This window comes from Mandrillus leucophaeus, unplaced genomic scaffold (assembly GCF_000951045.1).
Source record: "Mandrillus leucophaeus isolate KB7577 unplaced genomic scaffold, Mleu.le_1.0 Scaffold1183, whole genome shotgun sequence".
Classification (NCBI taxonomy): Eukaryota; Metazoa; Chordata; class Mammalia; order Primates; family Cercopithecidae; genus Mandrillus; species Mandrillus leucophaeus.
In genome coordinates this window covers 110,608-135,006 of record NW_012100132.1, presented here as the reverse complement: position 1 = coordinate 135,006, position 24,399 = coordinate 110,608, and the positions used below count along the sequence as shown (strand labels likewise).

The window sequence follows — 24,399 nt, the reverse complement described above, 5'->3', positions numbered from 1 at the left end:
TCTGACCGACCTCAGTACTGGTTAGAACAATAATGATGATGGCGATAAAACAGTTTGAAATCCCCCTTATCTGCAAATTAAGGAAGAAGACATCATCATGAATATTAGGAGGGCAGTCGTGGTACCTGCCTCACAGGGCAGTTGAGAGACCTAACAGCCGCTATCCAGAAAACACTTCTTAATTTTTAAAATTAATTAATTAATTTATTTATTTTTGAGACGGAGTTTTGCTCTTGTTGCCCAGGTTGGAGTGCAATGGTGTGATCTCACCTCACTGCAACCTCCACCTTCCAGGTACAAGCGATTCTCCTGCCTCAGCCTCCTTAGTAGCTGGGACTACAGGTGTGCGCCACCACACTCCGCTAATTTTTGTATTTTTAGTAGAGACGGGGTTTCACCTGTTGGCCAGGCTGTTCTCGAACTACTGATCTCAGGTGGTCCACCTGCCTCAGCCTCCCAATGTGCCGGGATTACAGGCGTAAGCCACTGCACGTGGCCCGTATTTTAAAATCATTATTATTTTTGTAGAGACAGGGTCTCCTTAGATTACCCAGGCTGGTCTCGAACTCCTGGACTCAAGCACATAAAGCACTTCTAACAGCGTCTGGCAGGCACTGCGAGAGCCAGTGACGGGCGACTCAACCTCCTCTCCGTCCTTCGTGACTCATTTTCTGATTCATGTACTTGTTACTTGCTGGGTGCTATCTGTGGGATCAGTCAGGCACTTGGCTGCCCAGAATTCTGTCCCAACGCACTGTGATGAGCCCAACAGCCAAGATCCCTGCGTGCTCACAGCTCAGGAGGCAGTGCCTAGGGGCTCGGATGGTCCACAGTGAAGACCTCCACTGGGCCATCCAGTGGCAGAACAGGGCAGGACAAAGGAGGCCGTGAGTGCAGTGGACAGCACGTAGGACTCAGAGACCCCAAACCTGGGGCTGCGTCCTGGCTCTGTCAGTGCGGGTTCTCACCTGTGTGGACACTCTGTGGATCCTTGATTTTCCAGCCGGTGAAATGGGGAAGCCAACATGACTAAGATGCATGGTGATGAGGAAGTGGTCCCAGGTACGAGAGCCTGGTCCAGGCCCAAAGACCGTGATGGGAGTGATCATGACAGTTGGCAGGACGAAGGCACCACGGGACCCAGCATAGAAGAGCAGGTGTCTGCAGGAGGGACAAGTGGAGCTCTGGGGCCTCTGAGGCTGCCTTCTGTGCTGACATCCTTTGGTTCTGCCATTGCGGTTTCTGGAATGGGCTGGCAGGCCAGGGGCCAGAGAACGCCCCAGTTTCCTCCGCCCCTCCTCTCCCACCTCTGGAAGGCTCAGGCAGCCAGGGCCGGTGGTCTGAGGCTACAGCTTCCCGGAGCTCCAAGCCAGCAGCAGACGCTTATCAGCCTGCTGTGGTGGGGGCGGGGGGGTGGCGAACTCTGCCCAAACGTCTTCCAGATGTGGCCGCAGCTACTCGATAGCCTGGCTCCAGCCGGGGCTCTAGGCCAGCGGGCTCCTGTTAGCCGAGCTGTTAGGAAAACAAAACCCAACGAAGGCCCAAGGGGCCCAGCTTCTCGGAAGGGAAGGGAGTGATCGGGCAGAAGCCCTGGCCAGGCCCGGCCACTGGCCCTGAGCTTGGGGTGGTCACGGCCGTCTGCTGGCTCCTCGGGGCTCCTCCTGGGGTGAAACTGGGCCCCCTGGGCTAAAGGGGTATCCCTGTGAGCAGGATGCAGCTTTTGTCTCTTTTGCTTCTCCACAGTGTGTGCGGGTGGGGGTGTGGGGGCCATGCCCCTATCACCCTAGACGGGATGGCAGCTTAACGGCGTGGTACAGTTTGCTGATGAGACTGAGGGGCCCGTGCACCTCTGCTGCCTTCCTGGCCCCAGGCGGGACTGAACCCAGGCCAGGTTCTCAGTGGCGGGGTGGGTGGGGCTGGTCCTTTCACTTGTGTTGTTCCCTTGGATGGCCCTGGCAGGATAAGCAGGTGTCACTGCTAGAAGTTTTGGGGGGTGAAGGGCCTTGCCCAAGGTCACACAGCCCCAGGGTGGGTACTCCAGAGCCAGTTCCTTTCCGGCTCATGGCCTGCTCCCGCCTGCGGCCGGTGCGCAGGTCAGCGGGGTCAAGGCCGTCTTCTGTGGTCACTGACTAACTGTTTTTGCATGTGGACTCGTCAGGGAGGCATAAACCTGCCCTTGCCAAGACAGATATGGAAAAATCCACTCATCCATTCATTTGACAAATATTTGTTAAGTGCCTGCCTACGGCCCGCCAGGCGGAGCGCGGGAACGCGATGCTGATCGAGACACTCCCAGCCTGGGCCGAGCTTCCAGGCTTCATGGGAGCACATCCGCCCCTGGCCTGCTGGGCATGGTCTTGGCCTGTGCAATGTAGGCTGGGCCCTGAGCGACGGCTCTCCTGCCACCCCCGTCGTGCAAAGGCTGCAGGGGAATGAATGACTAGGCAACTGGGGGTGACCTTGACTCTGTGTGGCTTTAACAAGCAAGCCGGCTGTCCAAAAGCTTTGAGCTATGATTGCTGGCAACAGTTTGCCTCAATATCCCTCCCAGACCAGGGCAGCTCCCTTAGGCTGGGGGCCATGGCTGAGAACTGCAGGAGGGACACATGTCCCAGGCACCACCAGTGACCGGTGACTGGACTTTGCACCACGGGAAAACCAGCTGGGGGACTGGTGGGCCCCCAGCGAGCTGCTGATGCCACCTTCGCTCTCCCAGAGCCTCCCTCCTCCCCACACTCCTGCCTGGTGGGCTTGGCTCCCTCCCAATGGGCAGCAGCCTTCCTGGTCTCTTTCTGCCACTGCCCACCTCTTCATGGAAGCCAGACCCCACTGTCAGGCTCCCCCATCTAAAACCCTCACATCCTCAGGACCTGCCCACGGACGCCCACCTTTGCAGTTCCCAGGCAAACCCCATTAGATCTTTCTCCCTCTCCCTGGTCCATTGGCCCCTTCTACTTCGGGTCTCCCAGCAGCACCCGCACTGGGCAGCCTTTCTGACCCAGCGCCTCACTCCCCCGACCCCCTGCAATGGCTCAGTTCTGGGTCTGCCTTCCCCATCAGTCTGTGCACCATTGGAAGGCAGAGCCCGGGTCTGCTGGACTCGTGTGATTCCTGGGGGTTGGGAAAGCTGTGCGGCACATGGAGACACTCAGGAAGGGGTGACATTTAAGCTGGACCCTGGGTCCGAGCCTCCTGTTTCCTGCTGTTTCAGATCAGGTGTTGGGGTGCCACAGAAAGCCCAGGACAGAGCTGGTGATGTGACACAGGGCACGATTCACCTGAGATGGTTGGAGGGGAAGGGTCGCCTGTCAGTACTTTCACACGCAAGGCCACACCACGAGGCCAGCCTGCGTCTGCCTCCCAAGTCCTGCTCATGGGCTCAGTTGGCCACAAATCCTCCCCCTTGAGGGAGGGCAGGAGAAAAGCCCAGCAAAGTCACCTTTTTCCTCCGCCTTTGGCCACAGGTGACCATGAACACAGGACAGACACACCCCAGACTCAGTCCATCTCCCTGTCCTGGGACAGAAGCCAGCAACGGACACACGGTCTCCTGCTGGCACCGTTCTCTCCACGTGGGCAGTGGCGGCTTTCTTGCTGCCCCGATGGGAAGGGTACAGCAGATCTGGGGAGGTTCAGGGCACAGGGCCGTGGCTAGACTCAGAACCATGGAATGAAGAAGCCATCATAGACATGGCTCGAGAGTTGGGCATCTGCAGGCTCACACGGTTCAGTCCACTCTGCTTTTCTAATTTCAGTCTCCAACCTCCAACCTTCCTCTTCCAGGCAGCCTTCCTTCCTTACTTTCTTAATCCATAATTAATTCCCGGGCACTTGATATGAAGCAATTTGTTTCCTTGGCAAATATGGGTATTTGGTTCCTTAACTGCAGTGAATACTCCCTGATGGTAAGGACAGATACCCCTGTTAAAGTCTAGAGATTTGACTGGGCATGGTGGCTCATGCCTGTAATCCCAGCACTTTGGGAGGCTGAGGCTGGTGGATCATGAGGTCAGGAGTTCGAGACCAGCCAACATAGTGAAACCCCGTCTTTACTAAAAATACAAAAATTAGCCGTGCATGGTGGCACACGCTTGTGGTCCCAGCTACTTGGGAGGCTGAGGCAGGAGAATCGCTTGAACCCGGCAGGCAGAGGTTGTGGTGAGCCAAGATTGCGCCACTGCACTCCAGCCTGGGCAACAGAGTGAGACTCAGTCTCAAAATATATATATATAAAAAAATATATATATATACACACACACACACACACACGTATATATACTCATTTTTTTGCCCTTGACCAATAATAATGAAAATAATAATGATTGCCATTTAAAAAAGTCTTTTAAAAAATACTGTGCTGGATGCTTTGTAGTAAATGTGTCATTTAATCTTAACAGCATCCATACGAGGCAGGCACTATTACAAAAGGGGAAACCAAGGCCAAGAGAATGCAGGGAACTTGCCTGAGCTCATAGAAGGAGAGCTGGGGTCCTGACCCCCACCCGCCCCATCTACCTCCTGCCTCTTGTGCCCTTTAAACTCCCTTGCCACCTTTCTAGTCAGCCAGCCACTGACTTAATTTACTCAAAGGGACCTGCATGGTCGACAGGGCGGCGGGGCTGAGGCTGCTGTTCCCATTCACAGGTGGGGAATCCGGATGCAGAGCTCGGCAGAAATGGCCCCAAGGTCATCTAGACATGGAGAGGTGGCCTGGCAGGGGGCCCCAGGGCTGCACGCACTCTGCTGCCTCTCACCACCTTAGGCTGCTAGCTTTGGTAACCAGCTCACCGGCAAAGGAGATTTACACCCCGGGGCTTCCTGCCGACTCTGCAGAAACATCCCTTGCCCCCCTCCTCCTCCTCCATGTCCTCCCAGCCAAGCCCCTGCGGCTGAGACCAGGGTGAATTCCTTTCCCGGAGTCCAGTGTGTGCTTGCCCTAACTACAATCCCAGCCCCGACAGCAGGACAGTCTATGAAGTAGATGGGGAGCTGTAAAGCCTTTTTAAAAGGGGCAATAAAAGTTTTGGGTTTCAGATCGTCTTACTGGAGAAGAGAATAACAGAGACAGGAAATTTCAGTAGCAGACACGACAAAGGCCACAGCACGCAGACTGGCCTCAGACAAAAAACGCCTCCGCTTGTGCAAACAGAGGACGGCCTGGCGGGGGGCCCAAGCACTGCCCCGTGCCGTGCCAGCCTCACACCAGCTGCGGGGAGGTGAAGGTGCCTGTTCTGTTTATGTTGCTGTTAAGTGTTTAGAATCGGTCTCCGCGTTGGTGCTGCCCGAGGTGTGCCGCACTCTCCCCTGAGCTGGGCTCCTGCTATGTGTGCCAGGAGGGGGTATGGTGTGTGCCCCAGCAGGGCACAGGCGTGGGCAGGCCGGGGCCAGGGCATGGGTCTGGGGTGTGGCTGACCCTGGCACTATGATGGGTGAGGCCCAGACTGCTTCTGCTCCTAGGTTCAGGGAGGCTGTTGCTGGGTGTGTGCCCACCCATCCCCCCAGAGTGGGAAATGATCCAGCTGGGGAAGCACATGGCCATTCAGTCACCAAGAGTCCTCAGAGCTGTCCCATCCCTTTTGTTTCCAGCAGATGCACCGTCCTGTGCAGCAACCACCAGCCACATGGACAGGGCTGCCTGATCAAACAAAAAACTCTGGGTTAAACTTGATTTCAGATACGTGATGAATCATTTTTTGGTGTAGGTGTGTCTCATGCAAGTGTCTCTCCAGTAGCTCACGGGGTTTATGCTACATGAGCATCTGCTATAGATCTGGAATTGAAACGCAACTGGGCGTCCTGTATTTCATCTGCAATGCCACCCATGTGACTTTTTTTTTTTTTTTGTATTTTTAGTAGAGACGGGGTTTCACCGTGTTAGCCAGGATGGTCTTGATCTCCTGACCTCGTGATCTGCCCACCTCGGCCTCCCAAAGTGCTGGGATTACAGGCGTGAGCCACCGTGCCTGGCCGGATCCATGTGACTATTTAAATTTAAATTATTTAAAATGAGCTGCCCGGGCGCGGTGGCTCAAGCTTGTAATCCCAGCACTTTGGGAGGCCGAGACGGGCGGATCACAAGGTCAGGAGATCGAGACCATCCTGGCTAACACGGTGAAACCCCGTCTCTACTAAAAAAAAAAAATACAAAAGACTAGCCGGGCGAAGTGGCGGGCGCCTGTAGTCCCAGCTACTCGGGAGGCTGAGGCAGGAGAATGGCGTGAACCCGGGAGGCGGAGCTTGCCGTGAGCCGAGATCGCGCCATTGTACTCCAGCCTGGGCGACAGAGCGAGACTCCGTCTCAAAAAAAATAAATAAAATAAAAATGAGCTAACATTTAAAGATTCAGGTTCTTGGTTGTACCAACCACTTTGCAAATGCCCAGGCAGTAGGCGTGTCGGGCAGCCCAGAGCGTCCCCACCACTAAAGCAAGTCCTCTTGGCCAGTGCTATCTGGGGACTCCTAGTGACATCTAGAACTACTTTTCCAAGCACTGGACTCACAGTCTCCGGGTCTCCCGATCAGGGCCGGGGAGAGGGAGTTCTGGCTGGGGCGGCCTTGGAGGCCCTTTCTCAGATTCCAGGGACACGACACCCTTGGGGCTGGTAGACACAGGGATTCAGAGGTGTTTGTATCGGCAGGCCACGATGTTTCTTGTCATCTTGCAGCATTGGGGTGACCATTCTTGGTGTCAAGGGAGCAGGGTGGCCCCCTCCTGGGTACTCCCTACCTGGCTCCCTGGTCAAAGCCCCCAAGATGTCAAAGTAGGCCATGGTGCCCGAGGCCACGGGAGGGAGACACAGCTGGGGGGACTGGCAAGATCCTGGCACCGTCTCCCACCCAGCAGCCACCATCCCAAGCTGTCTGACATCCCTGGCCTTCGGTGTCCTTATTAGCAAATTGGGCTCAGGACTGTGGCCTGGGGTCCCCGAGGGGTTGCCTGTGTAGAGGAGGGGGCTGCCCCTGTCGGGAGGGGCGAGGCTGGGCCTGGAGCCCGGGAGCCTGCAGCGGTGGGCAGGGACTGAGGGCTGGAGCGCGCCTCCTAATTGTCCGTGACTTACAGACTTGGCCAGGCTCCAGACGGCCTTCGTAAATCGCTGCAGCGAGGAGCCTGCCAGTGTGACCCTTCGTGCTTGGCAGGGCCCTCGCCGCCGCCCTGCTCGGAGTGGCCTGCCGCCTCCAACTTTCCATGTGCTGCTGCTGCGGGGCGGGAAGGGGGGGTGCTGGCTGCTAGCTGTGGCGGGGAGGGAGGTGGGGTGGCCACCGTGCAGGTGCCTGCTTCTGCAGGGATGTCCAGGGCTCTCCAGCTGCGGGGCCCCCAGAGCCTGTCCACTACAATACCTGGTGTGAGGCTCATGTGGTCTCCACACGGAGCCAGAGGGGAAGACACCGGCTCAAGGACGCCCTGTCTTTTCTTAGTGTATGCAGCGTGTGTGGGTGTATGGAGTGTGTACATGTGTGCACGTGCATGTGTATGTGTATGGAGTGTGTACGTGTGTGCACGTGCGTGTGTGTATGTGTGGTGTGTGTGGTGTATGGAGTGTGTACATGTGTGCAGATGCGTGTGTGTGTGTGGTGTATGGAGTGTGTACATGTGTGCATGTGTGTGTGTGGTGCATGGAGTGTGTACATGTGTGCATGTGTGTGTGTATGTGTGGTGTATGGAGTGTGTACATGTGTGCATGTGCATGTGTGTATGTGCGTGGTGTATGGAGTGTGTACATGTGTGCACATGTGTGTATGTGTGTGGTGTATGGAGTATGTACGTGTGTGCAGGTGCATGTATGTGTGTGGTGTATGGAGTGTGTACGTGTGTGCATGTGCGTGTGTATATATGTGTGGTGTATGGAGTGTGTACATGTGTGCACGTGTGTGTACGTGTGTGGTGTATGTAGTGTGTACGTGTGTGTAGGTGCTTGTGTGTGTGTGTGGTGTATGGAGTGTGTACATGTGTACACATGTATGTGTGGTGTATACAGTGTGTACATGTGTGCACGTGTGTGTGTATGTGTGGTGTGTGTGGTGTATGGGGTGTGTACATGTGTGCACGTGTGTATGTGTGGTGTGTGTGGTGTATGGAGTGTGTACATGTGTGCATGTGCGTGTATGTGTGGTGTGTGTGGTGTATGGAGTGTGCACATGTGTGCATGTGCGTGTATATGTGGTGTGTGTGGTGTATGGAGTGTGTACATGTGTGCACGTGCATGTGTGTATGTGTGGTTTATGGAGCGTGTACCTGTGTGCATGTGCGTGTATGTGTGGTGTGTATGTGTGGTGTGTGTGGTGTATGGAGTGTGTACATGTGTGCTCGTGTGTGTGTGGTGTGTATGTGTGGTTTATGGAGTGTGTATATGTGTGCATGCGCATGTATGTGTGGTCTGTGGTGTATGGAGTGTGTACATGTGTGCATGTGTGTGTATCTGTGGTGTGTGTGGTGTATGGAGTGTGTACATGTGTGCACATGAGTGTGTGGTGTATGGAGTGTGTACATGTGTGCATGTGTGTGTATGTCTGGTTTATGGAGTGTGTACATGTGTGCACGTGCATATCTGTGGTGTATGGAGTGTGTACATGTGTGCACATGCGTGTGTGTATGTGTGGTGTCCTCAGGCGGACTGGAAGCCCACAGAGGCAGCGCCATGACTGCCCCCCAACCCCAGGTCAGGGCACAGAAGTTGGGTGTCTTTGGCCCTATAATGGGGACACACAGGACATGTCCCTGCCCCCCTGTTGGGTGGATGGGCTTGGAGCCCTGGATGCCGGAGCCTCAGCTTGCTCATACCCTGAGGGCTGGGGAGAGAGCACCAGCCGTGGGCTGCTCTGTATTCAAAGAGTCCAGGGCCAGGAAAGGGCTGAGCTTGGCTGTCCTCTGTGCCTGCCCTTCGAGGCCAGGAGGGACGCCGGGTGAGGAAGGGGCAGGCCAGGGACCCCTGAGACTTGGGGGATGCCAGGCTGTCAGGCAGGGCAGCAGATGGGGTCACCAGGCCAGGGAGTCAGAGCAACCATATGGGGGAGGAGCCTAGAGGGTGGCCCTGTCCCCAGCCCAGGAGTTGAGCCAGCTCTCTCCCAGCCCTGGAGGCGAGCAGGGGGTGACTCTGGGACAAATCACCGCCCTTTTTCCATGGGCAGTGGACCTGGGCAACCACTCCCAAGCCGGTGGCACCGTCTGGAAACACAAACAGGCCCCAGACAGGTGTAGGTAACTTCCTGCCTGACAGATGGGCCTGGAATCGCTGGGTGCCGGGGGACGCAGGTTGTGAGGTGATGTCTGGGACCTGCTGCCACCACCCCCGCAGTCCTTCACAGACAGGACCGCCCACCGCACAGCAGGGAGGCCCAGCCGAGGGAGCCCAGCATTTGGGCCCTGCAGCTTCTGCTCACGGGCACCGCACCCAAACCCATCACCTTTCCACGCTGGGGATGGCATGCAGGGCTAAAAGCCAGCATGTGGGTGCTGAGGACCAGAAGCAGTGCTCACACCTCCCACACCACCCACTCTAGAGAGGCAGCCCCCGTTCCGGGCCCTGAACAAGCTTTTGGTGGGGGTGGGATGACGCTTGGCTGAGTCTTGTTTTAAGGGTTAGGATGTATATAAAGTGTCTGGGACGCAGTGAGGTTGATACATTGAGGCACTTCTTATTGGTTATAATTATGAAAAACGGCTTGATTCAGGGACCCAGCAGAAGGGGTGGGGCCAGACTGGCCTGGGCCAGGGATCCAGCTGGCCCCGCTGGCCCCAGCTTCCTAAATGGGGTTGCTCAGAGCCTGAGGACACAGGACAGAGATGGTGATAGCAGTTCCCAGGAGAAAACTGAAGACATGGGAGCCCCCCCCATCATGGCTGGCACCCAGCTGGGACTCCTGGGCCGCTGGCCAGCAGTGGGGTGGGCAGACGCCAGACCTAGGGCTCCACCAGACACGCCAATGGGTCGTGACAAGGCCTGGGAGGAGAACATTCTTATCTTTCCAGCTTGGTCCTGCTGCTGTGCACCCCGTCACAACGGAATAAGCGGGTTCTTAAGAAGCATTTAGTGCAGTGTAATGGGCCCTTCACAGACCCCCAGGGGCCTCTCAGGGTATGCAAGAGATGTTTCTCCTGGACGCTCTGGGGCAGGGAAGGACAGCAGGAGCTGCAGGAGGAGAAACTGTCTGGGACTCTGGCCAAGCGTGAGCTGGGGAGGGCAGGGGCTCAGAGCCGGGCTGGGCGCAGCATCAGACACAAGCACAGCACAGGGTGGAGCAGTCCAGCTTGGCCGGGGCCCCCGGGGCTCCAGCCTTCTTGTTGACCTTGGGCAGTAGCAGAACAAAGGACATGGCCAGGGCACAGTGGTAGAAGCTGTGGACATAGGTGTAGTCCCAGTCCTGCGGGGGGCAGGCCATCAGTCTGGGGCCTCAGCCCCTCCCCAAGGCTCCTCCCTCTGCAAGACCCAGCCGAGCCCCTCAAGGCCCGCGCCTCTTCCTGGGCACTGGGACACCTGCAGGAATCCTCCCCCACGGTCGCGCTCACGGTGGCCTTTCTCTCCACCTAACCCCGGAGCAGTGAGGGCCTGTGCCATTCTCCAGGCTGTGCTCCTTCCTTCCTCCCCATCCCTTCTCTCTGCTGTCCTTCTCTTCCTCCATCCTTCTCTCCTTCCTACCCTCCCTCCCTTCCTCCATCTGCCCTCTTTTCTCTCCTTATCCCTCTTCCCCTGCTCCTCCCTCCCTTCTCCACTTTCTCCCTCCTTCCTTCCCTGTCTCCTCCCCTCCCTCCCTCCCTCCTCCAGGTGTCGGACACCTGCCCCAGGCATTGGGCACCTGCCCCAGGCCTCTCTCAGGCTGTGCTGCCATCTGAGATGCCAGCTTTCTGTAGGCGGCCAGCTTTGGTCTCTCTGTGGCCTCCAGGTCCACACAGGCCATGGTGCTGGCGGTGCCGGGGACGGCAGTGCCCCCAACATAGCTCTGGGAGGGGTTAGTGAGCAGGGACTAATGCCTGACTTTGGCCTGGGGCTGTCAGAGTCCCCCCAACGTGGGCACAGCCCTGGTTTTCCAGCTGAGCAGAGCCACGCCAAGTGGGCTCTGGGGCACAGGACACCTCCCCGCTGGGCTTGGTACCTCGAAGAAGAAGCGTAGCATCAGGGCCAGCGCCCCAAAGCAGAGGCCGGGGCCTATCTGCTGGGTGTAGACGCTCTTGTCTGGGTACAGGCCCTTCTTCTCCTTCATCTTCTGCAGCTGCGGGGACAGGAGGCCACAGCAAAGCTTTCAGGTCACAGCACTCGGGAACGCCCCTTCCCAAACCAGCCCGAGAGCCGGCCCTGCACAGGCTCACCCCAGCCCTCTCCCGGCAGGAGAGGAGGCTCAGGAGCCTCCTGCCGCACCCAGCCTCAGATGGCTTCTGCTGGACAGGGCCCTTCACGGTGGGACCCACCAGAGACCCCACACTGGATGGCTGGGAAGGGAGCCTCCGGGCCATGTGCCCCGTGAGGACCCCGCTGCCCTCCCGCCTCTTTGGGATGTGACAACGCCACCCTTGCATGTCTCCTCTCTGCCGGAGGGGAGCCCCAGGGGGACTAGACTCCATAATTGCTTACCAAGGAAGGTACTGGACCTGCCAGCCCGGTGTGGCCCATGGGAGTGGCACCTGTGGTGGTCCCTGAGCCACAGACAAGCATCGTTTGCTTTCCTAGTTAAAGGACCTATCTCAGTTCTCATTAGACACACTTGGCCAGCACCGCTTCTCAGGTCCCAGTGCTTAGGAAGGCTCACGTGGCCGTTTCCGCTTAGAGAGGGGTTTGCATTCCGAGGAAGATGCGGGAAGGGTGGGGCCACATCCCTGGGACCCGCCTTGTGTTTTCTAGGCCACTTCACGTGGAGTCTATTTGGGATTTGCAAGGGCAGTTTTTTCCTGGAATGAGGGTGGATTTTTCTCCCTGAGCCTGGTCCCCTCTTGGGAGGGGCTGGGGAACGACAGCCTTGTGGGGGAGGAAGGAGGGAGGGCTGGGTGTTGGGGGCCTCAGAGTGGGGCCAGGCCCATGGGGTACACTCAGGAGGCTTTAGATTTCAGTGGGATAAACTGTCAGACACACAGCGTGTGGCACAAGCGCCTGGGGGTGGGGGCAGCACCCCCTAACTGCACCCATTGCTGAGTGGCCTATGCAAAGAGCACGAAGAGCCTTATGCTGGGTCAGGTCAGGTTTCGCCACCCAGTGAATGATGAATTGATGCCCGGCTTTCCGTTTTCTGGAATTCCATTGCCAACAAGGAATTGGGCACCTGCAGTCGCGCAGTAGCGTGAAGACAGCTGGACCGTGTGACCCTGGCTGCAGTGACCACGGCTGCCAGCCCACCTCGGGCCGGTCCTGCAGTGGTAGCACCAGGGAGAAGGGAGGTGCCTGCCCCAGGTCACGCAGCGGGCCTGGCACTATTGAAAGGGCACCATCACCCAATCCTCCCTCCCTCTTTCTCCAGGACTGTCATTGCTCTACCCCTCCCAAGAGGGGACGAGGCTCAGGGAGAAAAATCCACCCTCATTCCAGGAAACAATTGCCCTTGAAAATCTAAAATAAACTCCACAATAAATGGTCTAGAAAACAACAATTTGAGTCCCAGATGCGGGGAGGTGGGTGGCCCATCTTGGGCTCCTGTGGCCGGATCTGCAGTCTGAGGGCCTTGGCAGTCTCGTGGCTCTTGGTGGGAAACCCACCAGTGAATTCTCTTCTGGCCAATCACAATTCAGCCCAGTTCAGACCTGGCCAAGACCAGCGGGAGGGGCAACCTTCGGGGGCAGAAGGAAGGGAGAGGTGGGTGGCCAGGGCCCAGGGCCCCAGCACGCTCCTTGCCGCCACCCACCTTGGTCCAGGCCACTGATGCCCAGCGCTCCCTCTCTCCCTGCCAGGCAACTCCCAGGGGCCTTCTGGGTCAGCCCAGGGTTAGCTCTGCTTCCTCAAGTTGGAGACAGAAAGCAGATCCTCTGTCTCCTGCTCAAAAAGTCAAGTCCAGCCAGGCACGGTGGCTCACGCCTGTAATTCCAGCACTTTGGGAGGCCAAGGCAGGCAGATCACCTGAGGTCAGGAGTTCAGGACCAGCTGGGCCAACATGGTGAAACCTCATCTCTATTAAAAATATAAAACTTAGCTGGGCATGATGGCGGGCGCCTGTAATCCCAGCTACTCAGGAGGCTGATAATCACTTGAACCTGGGAGGCGGAGTTGGCTCCATTGCACTCCAGCCTGGGTGACAAGACAGAAACTCCGTCTCAAAAAAAAAAAAAAAAAGTCAGGTCCTGGCCCAGCCACTGCCCTACCATAATGTCCTGTTAAGTTGCTGAGGCCTCCATGCCTTAGTTTCTTCATAGGCCAAATGGCAAATCAGTTCCGTGCTCCTTGGCTGTGGGGAGGATTGGGACACGTTTTGCAAGCTGCCTGCCAGAACTCGATTGCTCTCCTCACAGCCGTGGGCCCTCCTGCACTGACAGCTGCCCTCTGGCTTGCTGGGTACCCTGTGGTCCTGACTGGGGCTGGCAGTGTGGCTGGGGTGGACCAGGCCAGGTCCTCTCCTAGCACTTGAAGCTGGGACCCTGAGACTTCAGGTGGCATCCAAAGAGGTGAAATGCAGCAGACGGATGTTCAGGTAGTGCCTCGGCTGCTGCAGGCCTGGAGGGCAGGCTCAGGCTGAAGCCTGCTGGCCCCCCAGGTCTGCGAGACCCCTGCAAAGGTGAGCTCCCTCCTGTTCTGGGGTCCCAGGAGATGCCCTGGGTCTATTCTGCCCTAGGATCCCTCTTTAGCTTGGGCGAGTTTGAGTGGGGTTTGGTCCTGAGCCAGGAGGGCCTTGATAGGACGGAGGGAGCAGGGAGCACTGAGGACTGTGTGAGGGCCTCATGGGTGCCAGAGCCTCGCTGCTCTGCAAGAGGCTGTCTGTGCTAGAAGCTCTGGCCCAGGCTTCCTCACTCTCATACCACACTCTCCCTCCTGGCTAGAGCCAAGTCAAGGCTCACTCCCTCCAGGAAGTCTTCCCAGATTACCCCAGGCCATTTTCCAAGTTAATGTCGCATCTCTAAAGCAGCTGTAGTAAGAGTGATGATGAGAGTGATAATAAATAGCTCCCATGTGTGGAGCACATTGGAAGCCAGGCTGCATGCCAGGACTTCAGGTGCCTGAACCACCCCATGAGACAGGCAGGGGGCTGTAATGACAACACCTGCTTTACAGGTACGGGCATGGAGGTGAGAGGTTGGGTAACTGGGGCTCAGTCTGGAGCTGGTGAGTACAGACAAGAGTCACACACTGCGCAGCCGGAGCACCTGATGGCCTTTTTCTATGTGTTTTCACTGAATTCCTGCATCTACCCATTTGCCTGTGAGGCAGGAGGTAAACGAAGATCCAAGGCAGGAGGAGTCAGACAGGGGAGAGGTGACGGGCCTCCTGGGTCCCCGTTCATCGAGGCTCACACAGTACGCACCCACTTTGCCGCAATGATGAGGATGGCTGTGCCGATGGGGCCTGAGTATACCCCGTAGCCCCAGCGGTCGTGGTAGATCCTCACAGCAATGGTCAGGACGCCGAACATCACAAATGTTGACCTCTTGGGCTCATCGAAGTCGGCCAGTGCTGGAGGGGCCAGGGAGACACTGGGGGAGGTGAGTGGTCCCTCTCGCTCCTCCTGGCTGCCCCCCACCCCGCAGCCCCCAGGAGGCAAACTGTAGGTGCCCTCTCTTGGCATCCCCTCAGCCAGCGAGACCCTGAGGCCCAGCCTGGTCATTGAGGGGGTCTGAATTCCAGCCAATTTGAGAGGACAGGCAGCCTGCTGCTTCCCCCATGGACACAGCAGCTTGGATGGTGCTCCCAGCACCTTGTTTTAATAAATAGACCACAGCTAGTTGTGGTGGTTCAGGTCTACAATCTCAGTAGTGCTTTGGGAGGCTGAGACGGGAGGATCGTCTGAGACCAGGAGTTCGAGACCAGCCTGGGCAACATAGCGGGAACCCCATCTCCACAAAAAATTCGGTGGGTGTCGTGGTGCATGCGTGTCATCCCAACTACTTGTGAGGCTGAGGTGGGAGGATGGCTTGAGGCTGTGAGTTCGAGGCTGCAGGGAGCTGTGTTCATGCCACTGCACTCCGGCCCGAGTGGCAGAGTGAGACTCTGTGACTAAAAATCCATAATCACTATGCAAAGTGAATGGGATCGAATCTATTCCATAGGATCGCAGGACAAAGACACTAAGATTCACGGGAAGAAGCGAAGCCCCTCCCAGGCCTGGTTGGATGGCAGGGAGCCTTCAGGTCATGGGGACCTTGCCACAGACAACAGTAAGTGGAAAAAAACATGGTGGGACAGGGGGCTTATGAACGGCCCTGCCTCCCAGGCTGGATATCACCCGCATGTGCGGATGTCTGTATGAAAGTCTAGGAAGCCAATTCCCTGAGCAGTGAACAGCGGTCCTCCCAGGGAAGGAGCGACAGGAGGGAACACTTCCAGTTTTTCCTTTGTCTGCCTCTGCTGCTGAAATGTGTCACAACAAACTTTTACTAAATGAGTCATTTTAAATGGATATGAAAAATCGGCATCAAGGCATTTAAGAGGTGTATATTCTTTTTCATAATCACAACCCTGAAACCCAGACAAGGCAAGAGGTTTCTGGGGATGGGAGTGAGTGGGGCTGGAGGGCTGGGACGGGGCTGGTTTGAGGGTGGCCGTGTGGACACTGGGGAGCCGGTCCTCGTCCGCAAGGCTTGGCTGCAGGGGGTGGCCACTCACCCATCAGCGAGACCCACATGCTCAGGGCTGTTCCATAGACGCTGAAGTATTCCAGGATGTCGTGTCGCATGAAGCACAGCACAGACAAGCCGGGTCCGTTGCAGGCATGGTGGAGCTGCCGGAAAACCCACAGGCGGTCAGAGCACAAAGAGGCCGGGGCTGGTCCCCGAGCCACGGCCCCCAGAGCGCCAGACCACGTGCTGGCTGCGAGAAGTCACTTCAGGGTGTCACTTAATGACTATGTGCCTCAGTCTCCCCATCTGAAAAATGGGGGTACTGCCGAGCACTCCCACAGAGGGTGCTGTGGGGATTAATTGGCTCATGTCAGTGAGGTGTTCAGGGGCTGGGGTGTGCCAAGGGTTCACTGAATGTCACCTCAGCAGAATTCGCTCATCTGCACTGGCAGGACTGGGTGGAGACTGAGTCATCACTCAGGTGAAGCCTGCTTAGGTGGGGCGGTCTCCGGGGGGACCCTACATGGCTCTCCCTGGACCTTCAGCATCTGCGTTTCCTGGAAGCACAAAGCAGCGCGTTCATTCGCCAATCTTTGGATGTGAGGCCAGAGCCTCTCTGGGGGCTCCTTTGCTCTTCGGGGGCTCCTGGGACCTTTTCTTGCACACATTACCCCTCTGATGACTGGTCTACACTGCAGCAGCGTTCGCAGGCTCGAGTGGGCATCGGAACACCTGAGGCCTGATTTAGACACAGGTTCTGAGCCCTGCCTGAGAGTTGCTGATTCGGGAGGGCTGGGTTGAACAGAAAAACGTGCATTTTGAACAGATTCCCCGTGGTGCTGCTGCGGCTGGCAGGGCCCACATTGAAAGCCAGGCTGCAGCTCCTGGTTTCTGTTGCCTTAATGTGGATGAAGATCTCGGAGACCCCCTCGCAGGAGCGGAACACAGCCCCCTAGGCTCGTCCATCCCTGCCCTACACTCTCGTAGTCGCCTCCCCAACACCCACTTTCATGGCAATTTTTAAAGCAAAACGCTTATAACGGAGTGTTTTCCAAGCAGTCAACTACTTTTCTACGGAAAACAGCTCTCTCTCCTTTTGCATTCGCATTTCATCATTTTAGGTAATATTTAATTACATGACATAATTATTTTGACAGGTTCAACTGGCACAAACAAGCCTGGGAACCAGCACGGGGGACTCTTGGTCAGCCCAGCTCAGCAGGAGGAGCAGGCGTGCTGGAAAGCAGCCCGTGTCTGGAGGCGACAGGGACACCACAGACGGAGCGGGGGCCCTGGGTGATCTGGGGAGCGGGCAAGTCGGGGTCAAAGTGGAGTGCTCCTACCAATGGCAATTGTACATGGCCTAAAGGGAAGGTGCACCTAGGAGGCATTAATAGAGATCCAGCATCTAAAACAAGGGAGGAGGCAGTCCTGCTTCTCTCTGTTCTTGTCAGGTTCATCCAGAAGACTATGCTGAGCTGTGTGTGGCGCACCTTTCTTGAAGTGAGACTGGCAAAGACGCGGCTAGAGGAGGGTGACTAGCGGTGGACTTGACTGTTTACCTTGGGGACAGGGAAGCTTCAGGAGGGGCTTGATCAAGGTGCTTACATTTCTGTGGGAGACAGGAGTGAGGAGGACTCCGGCCCTAGGCTGTTCTCCTCTTCTCCTGGCTCCCTCCCATCCCCGACCCCAGCCCCATCACCTGCTGTCTGTGCACCTCCCTGGAGCACAGATCGTCACGTGTGATTAAGGCATTCACTGTGAGATTCCCTTGCCCTGTCAGGAGCAGGAATGGCTCTGTCTGGTCCCAGCTGCATGGACGGCTCCCAGCATAGAGTGTTTGCTGCGTGCGTTCAGGGATGAGGAGGCCAGGCTCTGAGCAGTCTGAAGGAGAGCTGGCTCACCCTGGGGACCCAGAGCCTCTGCCACTAGGTCCTTGGCTCCTCCCGACGGTGGGAACTTAGCTCTGTTTGACAGGTGGGGAAAGTGAACTTCAGAGCAGCACTGACTTCCCAAAGAGGTGAAACACAGCAGTGCTTGGCACCCTGCCATCCTGCAGTGCAGGGGCAGACCTGGCCCAGCTGGGGCACTGGCGGGATGGGTGTGGCTGGGGGCCCGGTGGGTCGGAGCTCAGTCTGACTTCACAGATGCTCCCAATGGGAGCTCAAGTGAGTAGCTGGCAGGGGGAGCCTCCTCTGTTGTATGGGGATGAGCACACCGTCTCCGTGGGGTTTGCACCCACAGCAAGGCGTCTGGCACAGACATGGAGATTGTCATGGGAGGGGCCTGACTGGAAGGAAAGGGACGCCATGCGGACGGCAGAGCTTTGAGAGGGACTGAGTGTGGCTTTGAGGCCGGAGGACATTTGTCACGAGAGGCAGCTGCCCCTGCCACTCTGGGTGGGGTAGGGTGGGGCCCTTGAGACCAGTGCAGAGGCAGCTGTGGGGCCAGCCGAGGCCCAGGCAGGGAGGGGTGGCCTGGTGGGTGCTTGTGGTTTGCTGGGCTAGGTCTAACAGGAGTCTTGAGAATAAGACCCCAGCTTTTCTCCCTGCGCTAAGGCCCTGGGACCTGCAGAGAAATCCTGGCTCTGCTCTGGGCCTCGGTCTCTCATCTGTCCAAGAGGCTTCCTAGCCCTAGCCCAGGCTGGAGTCCCAGAGGAGTGAATGCAGTGGCATTTGGGTGAGTCAGGAGCTCTGAAGAGTTTGATCTCACAGTGGCACAAGTGACTCTGCCTCTCTGGGATTCGGTTTCTTCATCTGCCAAATGGGAATCAAGATCCTGGGCTTGCGGGGGAGGTGAATCAGATGCTGTGCACAGAGCCCCGCCCAGTCCCCTACCCTGGGTACTGGCTCTCGAGGTGGAGTCAGAAGCTCCAGGGCATCTGGTTCAACAATGGACCCAGCCTGCCCCAGGCCACTGTCACCCTTAGGAGCGGCACACACTGGAGGGGATGCCTTGCTCCCAGCCCATGCACACACACTCAACTTCTGCCATTGCAGGCAAAATTGGACTTGACCAATTCAGGATGCAGACATAACATGTGAATACACACTTGCAAACACATGTGGGAGCTCACGGGCCTCACCCACTCAGGACTGCCTGTGTGCACTCACATGCACTTGGCATTCTTGCCTATAGAGGCCCTGCTGCTGGAGAAGGAGGCTGTCTGGGGAGAGGAGGTGGAGTTTTCACAGGTTGGGCCCAGAACTGCCCCAAGAAGGAGGCTAGTGGGATGCTTGCCTCCCCAGAGCGGGTGTCGTGCTGGGGATTGGGCTGTCATTGAAGGAGGGGTCTGATGGAAGGTGAGCAACGAAGGTTTCGGGAGAGCAAGAGGTGGAGCACCACTTGTAGGAGTCCAGCAGTAGGGCATGTTAGCGGAGTCAGAAAGACACAGAGGCAGGAAGGCAGGGGGTACCGAGACACATAAATGATGGCTGAATGGAGAGATGGTAATAGATGAATAGATCACAGGTAGATGAATGGGTAGATATAGAGATAGATGGAGAGATATACATAGAGAGAAGTTGGAGAGGTGGATAGACACCAGAGAGACACACTGAGAGTCAGGGGACTACAACCAGTGAGGGTGGGATCAAGAGCTTGAGAGAGAGTGAATTCCATGGGAATCGAGTTCCACAAATCAAAAGAGAACCAGACAGACAGAGAAAGGAAAAAAAGAGAAACAGAGAAAACTAGACATAGAAAACCAATACGAGAAACACAGAGTGAAAGAGACCCAGAGAGAGAAGACAGGGGACACAGGGGTCCCAGAAACAGGGACCTCAGAAACACAGACAGATGGGGTTCCAGGTGCTCCACTGAAAGATGGATAAAATCACCCAATGACAGGTACCAGGAAACAGAGAGCAGGAGAGAGCCAGACAGAGAGAGAGAGAGAGAGAGAGAGAGAGAGAGAGAGAGAGACAGCGGAGACAGTCAGCCAGCCAGACATATAAATAGAAAGAGAAAGACAGACCCACAGAGAGAGAAGTAGGCCCCAGAAGAGGGAGAGATCAGCAGGCCCTCCTGAGCCAGGGCAGCTCCAGGATTCTGGAAATCAGACTCACTCACCCCAGCCTTCACACTCCCTAAACCCCACAGACCCTTTCCCAGGCCTGGCTTTCTCCATTCACCTCTGCTCCATCGTGGCCTGTGGGTAGAGCTGGAAGAGAGGTAGGGAGCGGAGGTGGCCCATGGGCAGCCATGGGGGCATTGATTAGCAGCTGAGAAAAGGGGCACCCTGGAAGGGCTTACTCTCAACTCAATGGCCCTGCTCCACCCCGGGCTTGGTCTCACACAGGCAGTGATCCCAGAGCAACTTCCTGGCACAGATGGGAAAACTGAGGTCCAGAGAGGGGAAGGGACTCCCCCAGTCCTCTCTCTTCAGTCTCCAGACCCCACCTGGGCTTGCTCTTTCATTTTCAAATCACTTCTGCCCATCACTCAATACAAGAACGCTGTGGACAGACAGCCTCTCCTCTGTCTCCAAGATGGGGCACGTGCGGGTCTTCCTCCCGGCCCCCAGACTCACCGCCACGAAGAACAGGGTGAAGAGGTAGACCATGGCCTCCATGTGGAACCGCCTCTTGGCCGCGATGCTGACAGTGGGGAGGAAGGCCAGGCTGCTGAGGGTGGGCAGGAGTAGCTTGGCCACCAGCGTCCCCATAGGCCTGGAGGGAAGCACTGGCTGGGGCGGGGTGGGTGCTGGCGCCCTGGGTCCCCAGCACAGGAGCACGAAGGGGGAAGGCCAGCTCCCTTTGGGCAGGGCTCTGATGGCAGCTGCGGGGAGCGCCCACGAGAGGGTTTAAATGCCCTGGACGGAGGCGGGGATGTGCGTGCACATGTCAAGCAACACATGGGGAGGGCCGACAGCTGACGCGCCACGTGACCAGCACTTGTCTCTGATTTTCTCTTTTCTTTTTTTGAGATGGAGTCTCGCCCTGTGGCCCAGGCTGGAGTGCAGTGGTGTGATCTCGGCTCACTGCAACCTCCGCCTCCCTGGTTCATGCCATTCTCCTGCCTCAGCCTCTGGAGTAGCTGGGATGACAAGTGCCCGCCACCACACCCAGCTAATTTTTGTATTTTTAGTAGAGACAGGGTTTCACCGAGTTGGCCAGGCTGGTCTCAAACTCCTGACCTCAGGTGATCCGCCCACCTTGGCCTCTCAAAATATTGGGATTGCAGGTGTGAGCCACTGCATTTGGCCTTCTCTTTCTTTCTCTCTCTCCTTCCTTCCTTCCTTCTTTCGTTCGTTCGTTCATTCTTTCGTTCATTCTTTCTTCCTTCCTTCCTTCCTGAGGCCAGAGGAGTTAATTCAAGGATTCAAGGAGACCACATTTCTTTTATCTGGGGCAACAACCTTGGGGAAAAGTCCCCAATAGGACAATCCCTGCCTTCCAGACATTTTCCATCCTGGTCCTCCCCCCCAGAATGAGAAGCCTGGTGGATGCTGCTGCTTGGGTCACATGTCCATGGGTGGCCTGACGTGAGAGAACCCAAGATTTCGCCAATTCGAATCATTAAAAGGACCTTGTAGATAAATTTCCCACCTTACCAGCCCACATATACTTCTCACTCATCAGCTCTTGTCCCACACAGGTTTCCGTGGTGGCTAGACTAATGAAACTAACATTCTTTTCTACTTGGTTACACTGTTTCACATTATAAGTAAACAACGGAGGACCATCTCTTTCAGTGTTCCAAGCACCAGGCCGGTGCTTGCCCTCTTGGTGTTTTTTCCGTCTTCTATTGACAACAGCTCTTTGGCTGGCCTTCTGGAAATTACCTTCCCTCGTTGTAAGAGGTCTTGGGGGAGCTGTCTGGCAGGGTGCCCCCTATCCCCTGGCCAAGGAATGATGGGTGTGTGTGGTCTGAGCTACCCAGGCAGACTCTCTTTCCCTGGATTGATTAATTGATTTGTTGTTCGCAAAAGAACAGCTTTTACTTCCATTCTCTTTTTTCACTGTGATGTAATTCACATAGGACAAAATGCACAGATTTGACATGTATAGTTTGATGAAAATGCACCTTTGTAACCACCACAGTGTCCATCCTCCCCACCCAGGATATTCTCCTGAGCCCTTTCCAGTGAGCCCCCTGCCGAGGCAGCCACGGATGTGATTTCTGCCCCCATACCTGACTGCCTGTTACAAATAGACCATGGACTCTTTTGGATCTGGCTTCTTTTGCTCACAATGTAATGTCTATGCGATTTGTCCCTGTCCTACTGGTGGCCAGTCCCTTTGGTTGCTGGTGGGTGGCATCCAGTGTAGTATTCCCGCACCTTTGTTCTCCTGGAAATTAGAATCTGAGGACAGCAAGACCGAGGACTGTCTCAGCACTGGCCACTCCAAGAGAGGCTGCTGGGCCAGTCCTGCCTTGTGAGGCTCGGCTGTTCCACCTTTCCCTCCATGTGGGAGCTCCCACAGACCTTTCCAGAAATCTCTCTTGTCTTAAGTTGGCTGGAGCCCATTTCTGCTGTTTGCAATGAAACGTCTGACTTGATATGTCTCATTCTCCTGCTTAAGACTCTTCTGAGGCCCCCACAGCCCGAAGGGTGAAGTCCAAGTGCTCACAGAGACCACCAGGCCATCTACGGCCCAGACCCGTCCCCCCAGCCCCCATGCACACTCTCAGACGCTGCCTCCTCTCCTCCCAGCCTCCCACCTCCCCTGCAGGGAGGCACTTCCTGCCCCGCCTGTTCTGGTTAATGCCTTGCTCCCTCTGCCTGCAGCCTAGACAGCCTGTCTGTGGGGAAGGCTTCTGTGACGAACAGCACCCGCCCCCCACCGCCCCCAAGGAAAGCTGAGGGGCTCCATGCGGTGCCCTGTATGCCACGTCGTTCCTGACCTAGCACCAGCCACCTCAGCCGAGATGTTGGTGTTGGGTTGTCTGGACTGTGGCCCCCTTGGACTGCAGGATCCAGGGCCCGGGGTTCTGGCTGGCTGGCTCCCTGCCCCGCCCCCGACGCCCAAGCCTGGCACATGGTGGTGTTCAGCACACACTGGCTGAATGAATGACTTTGTTAAAAGAATGAATGAAAGTCCAAGGAGGCGGGGCTGCCGCACACTTCAGTCTGGCCTCTGAGGAGCCCAGTTCCCTCTCCAAATGGGAAAACCAGACCTGCTGTGTGTGCGGCTCTGGTAGGAGGCGCACGATCCCCTGTGGGCCTATCACGGCGGGGGCCCTGATCCTCCTTGATCCTCACCTCTCGGCCCCTCTGCTCCGGCTCGTACTGGGCCCTAGTCCCCAGCCCCTAGCCCAGCTTTCAGTAAGAGTGGAGAAGAGTGCTGAGGAAATACAATTCGATGTCAGGTGCTATGAGAGGCAGTGGAGGAGAGAGCACTCTGGAGCCATAAACCCCGCTCGAAAGCAGGAAAACATTCCACAGTTGGTTTTGTGCATGAGTGTGTGTGTGTGTTTTTTTGCAGCTGTAAACTCCAGGGCCAGGGCTGTAAGCTTGGGGAAGGGAAAAAGCAAAGGGGGAGGAGGTGGAGAGGGAAGCGGAGCCACACATGTGTTGCAGCGATTAAGGAGAGTGGGGGCCGGGAGGAACAGTCCCAAAGGGGGGAGACAGGTGGCTGGGCCTGGGGCAGCCCGAGGAGCCCCTGCAGAAAGGCTGGAACGTGAGCTGCCCTCTGAGGGAGGTGGTGGAGTGCAGAACGGAGGTGAAGGGGGGGGGCGGGCTGTGTGCGGCTCCCGTCCGAGCCCTGGCCGCCTGGACGCAGACCAGCTGGCTCTGGGGAAGGCGTCCAGCTCTGAACAGGACTGAAATGACCCTCGGTCCTCCCTGGAGCAGGGGAAGCGATTGGCCTGGGGAGCTGGGAGAGGGGAAGGCAGAGTGGAAAAGCCAGACCGGCTGCTGTGGGGGGTGTCGCCGCCCCAGGAGACGCAGGGTGGGGGGCGCAGGATTGGGCCAGGCCAGGAGCTGCTCGACCTGGACAGGCTCTGAGCTAGCACAGACGTGAGCTGGCATCCCTGGTCCTTCCCACCCCGAAACCTCCCATGGCCCCTGCCTGCCAGCCCACCATTCAGGAGTCCCTGGCATCCACCCCACGCTTCACCTGCTCCAGACTTCAGCCAAACCAGATCCCCACAGCCACATGCCCTCCAGGCTCTGGGCCTCTGCATGGCCTTCTGCCAGGAGACCCTCCCCTGGTTCCCTGTGTAGCCTCAGCTTCTCCTGACCCCCCAGAGGGGTGTGGGCTCTCTGTGCTCAGAACCCCCATGGCACTGAATGTGTCTTGAAAACCAATCATGTCCATGGACAGACGGTTGGTTGGTGCTGGCCATGTACCAAGGACTCTTCATACCTTTCTCGTTGGGCCCTTCCAGCAGCCGGGAGGTGGGGTGGAGGCCTCTGTTCTCCCCATTTTACAGAGGAGGAGACTGAGGCCCAGGGAGCAGCAGCAGCCCTCCTCTGCCCAGCAGATGGCAGGCCCCAGTGGGCTCCAACGGGCTGGTCCTGTGCCACGCTGGTGAGTGGGGCCGCCCCGCACTCCCCTTCCCTAGCCCCCACAGCCGCAGGAGCGCCCCTGCTTTATAGAGGCCCTGAAATGCCTGGAATGTCAGGCAGCTCCCGCCTCCCAACAGCTGTCTGTCTGCCCGGCCCAGGAGGACTGGCTGGCAGCTGCATTTGCGTCCTCTACATTTTGAACACCTGACCTACAGCACTAGGTCACCCCAGCGCACAGCAATCCTTGTGCCTGGGCTCTCCG

General features: G+C 57.0%; 1 protein-coding gene across 1 annotated transcript; it reads right to left on the bottom strand.

Moving 5' to 3' along the window:
- Positions 1-10,159: 10,159 nt before the first annotated feature.
- Positions 10,160-20,444, bottom strand: TMEM8C (transmembrane protein 8C). The gene is made up of 5 exons (XM_011965351.1): positions 20,214-20,444; positions 15,729-15,843; positions 14,431-14,579; positions 11,089-11,205; positions 10,160-10,359 (listed from the first exon to the last, which is right to left on the bottom strand). The coding sequence occupies exons 1-5, from the start codon at positions 20,346-20,348 to the stop codon at positions 10,210-10,212; spliced, it is 666 nt and encodes a 221-aa protein (XP_011820741.1). The 5' UTR covers positions 20,349-20,444; the 3' UTR covers positions 10,160-10,209.
- Positions 20,445-24,399: the final 3,955 nt, after the last annotated feature.

Bases quoted from the DNA above. Each gene is read 5' to 3' on its own strand.
- TMEM8C (XM_011965351.1), bottom strand. From the start codon at position 20,348: ATGGGGACGCTGGTGGCCAAGCTACTCCTGCCCACCCTCAGCAGCCTG. The intron at 15,844-20,213 runs GTGAGTCTGGGG...GTTTTCCGGCAG, and splicing joins TCACCCTGTTCTTCGTGGCG to CTCCACCATGCCTGCAACGG. The intron at 14,580-15,728 runs GTGAGTGGCCAC...TGGCCCCTCCAG, and splicing joins CATGTGGGTCTCGCTGATGG to CACTGGCCGACTTCGATGAG.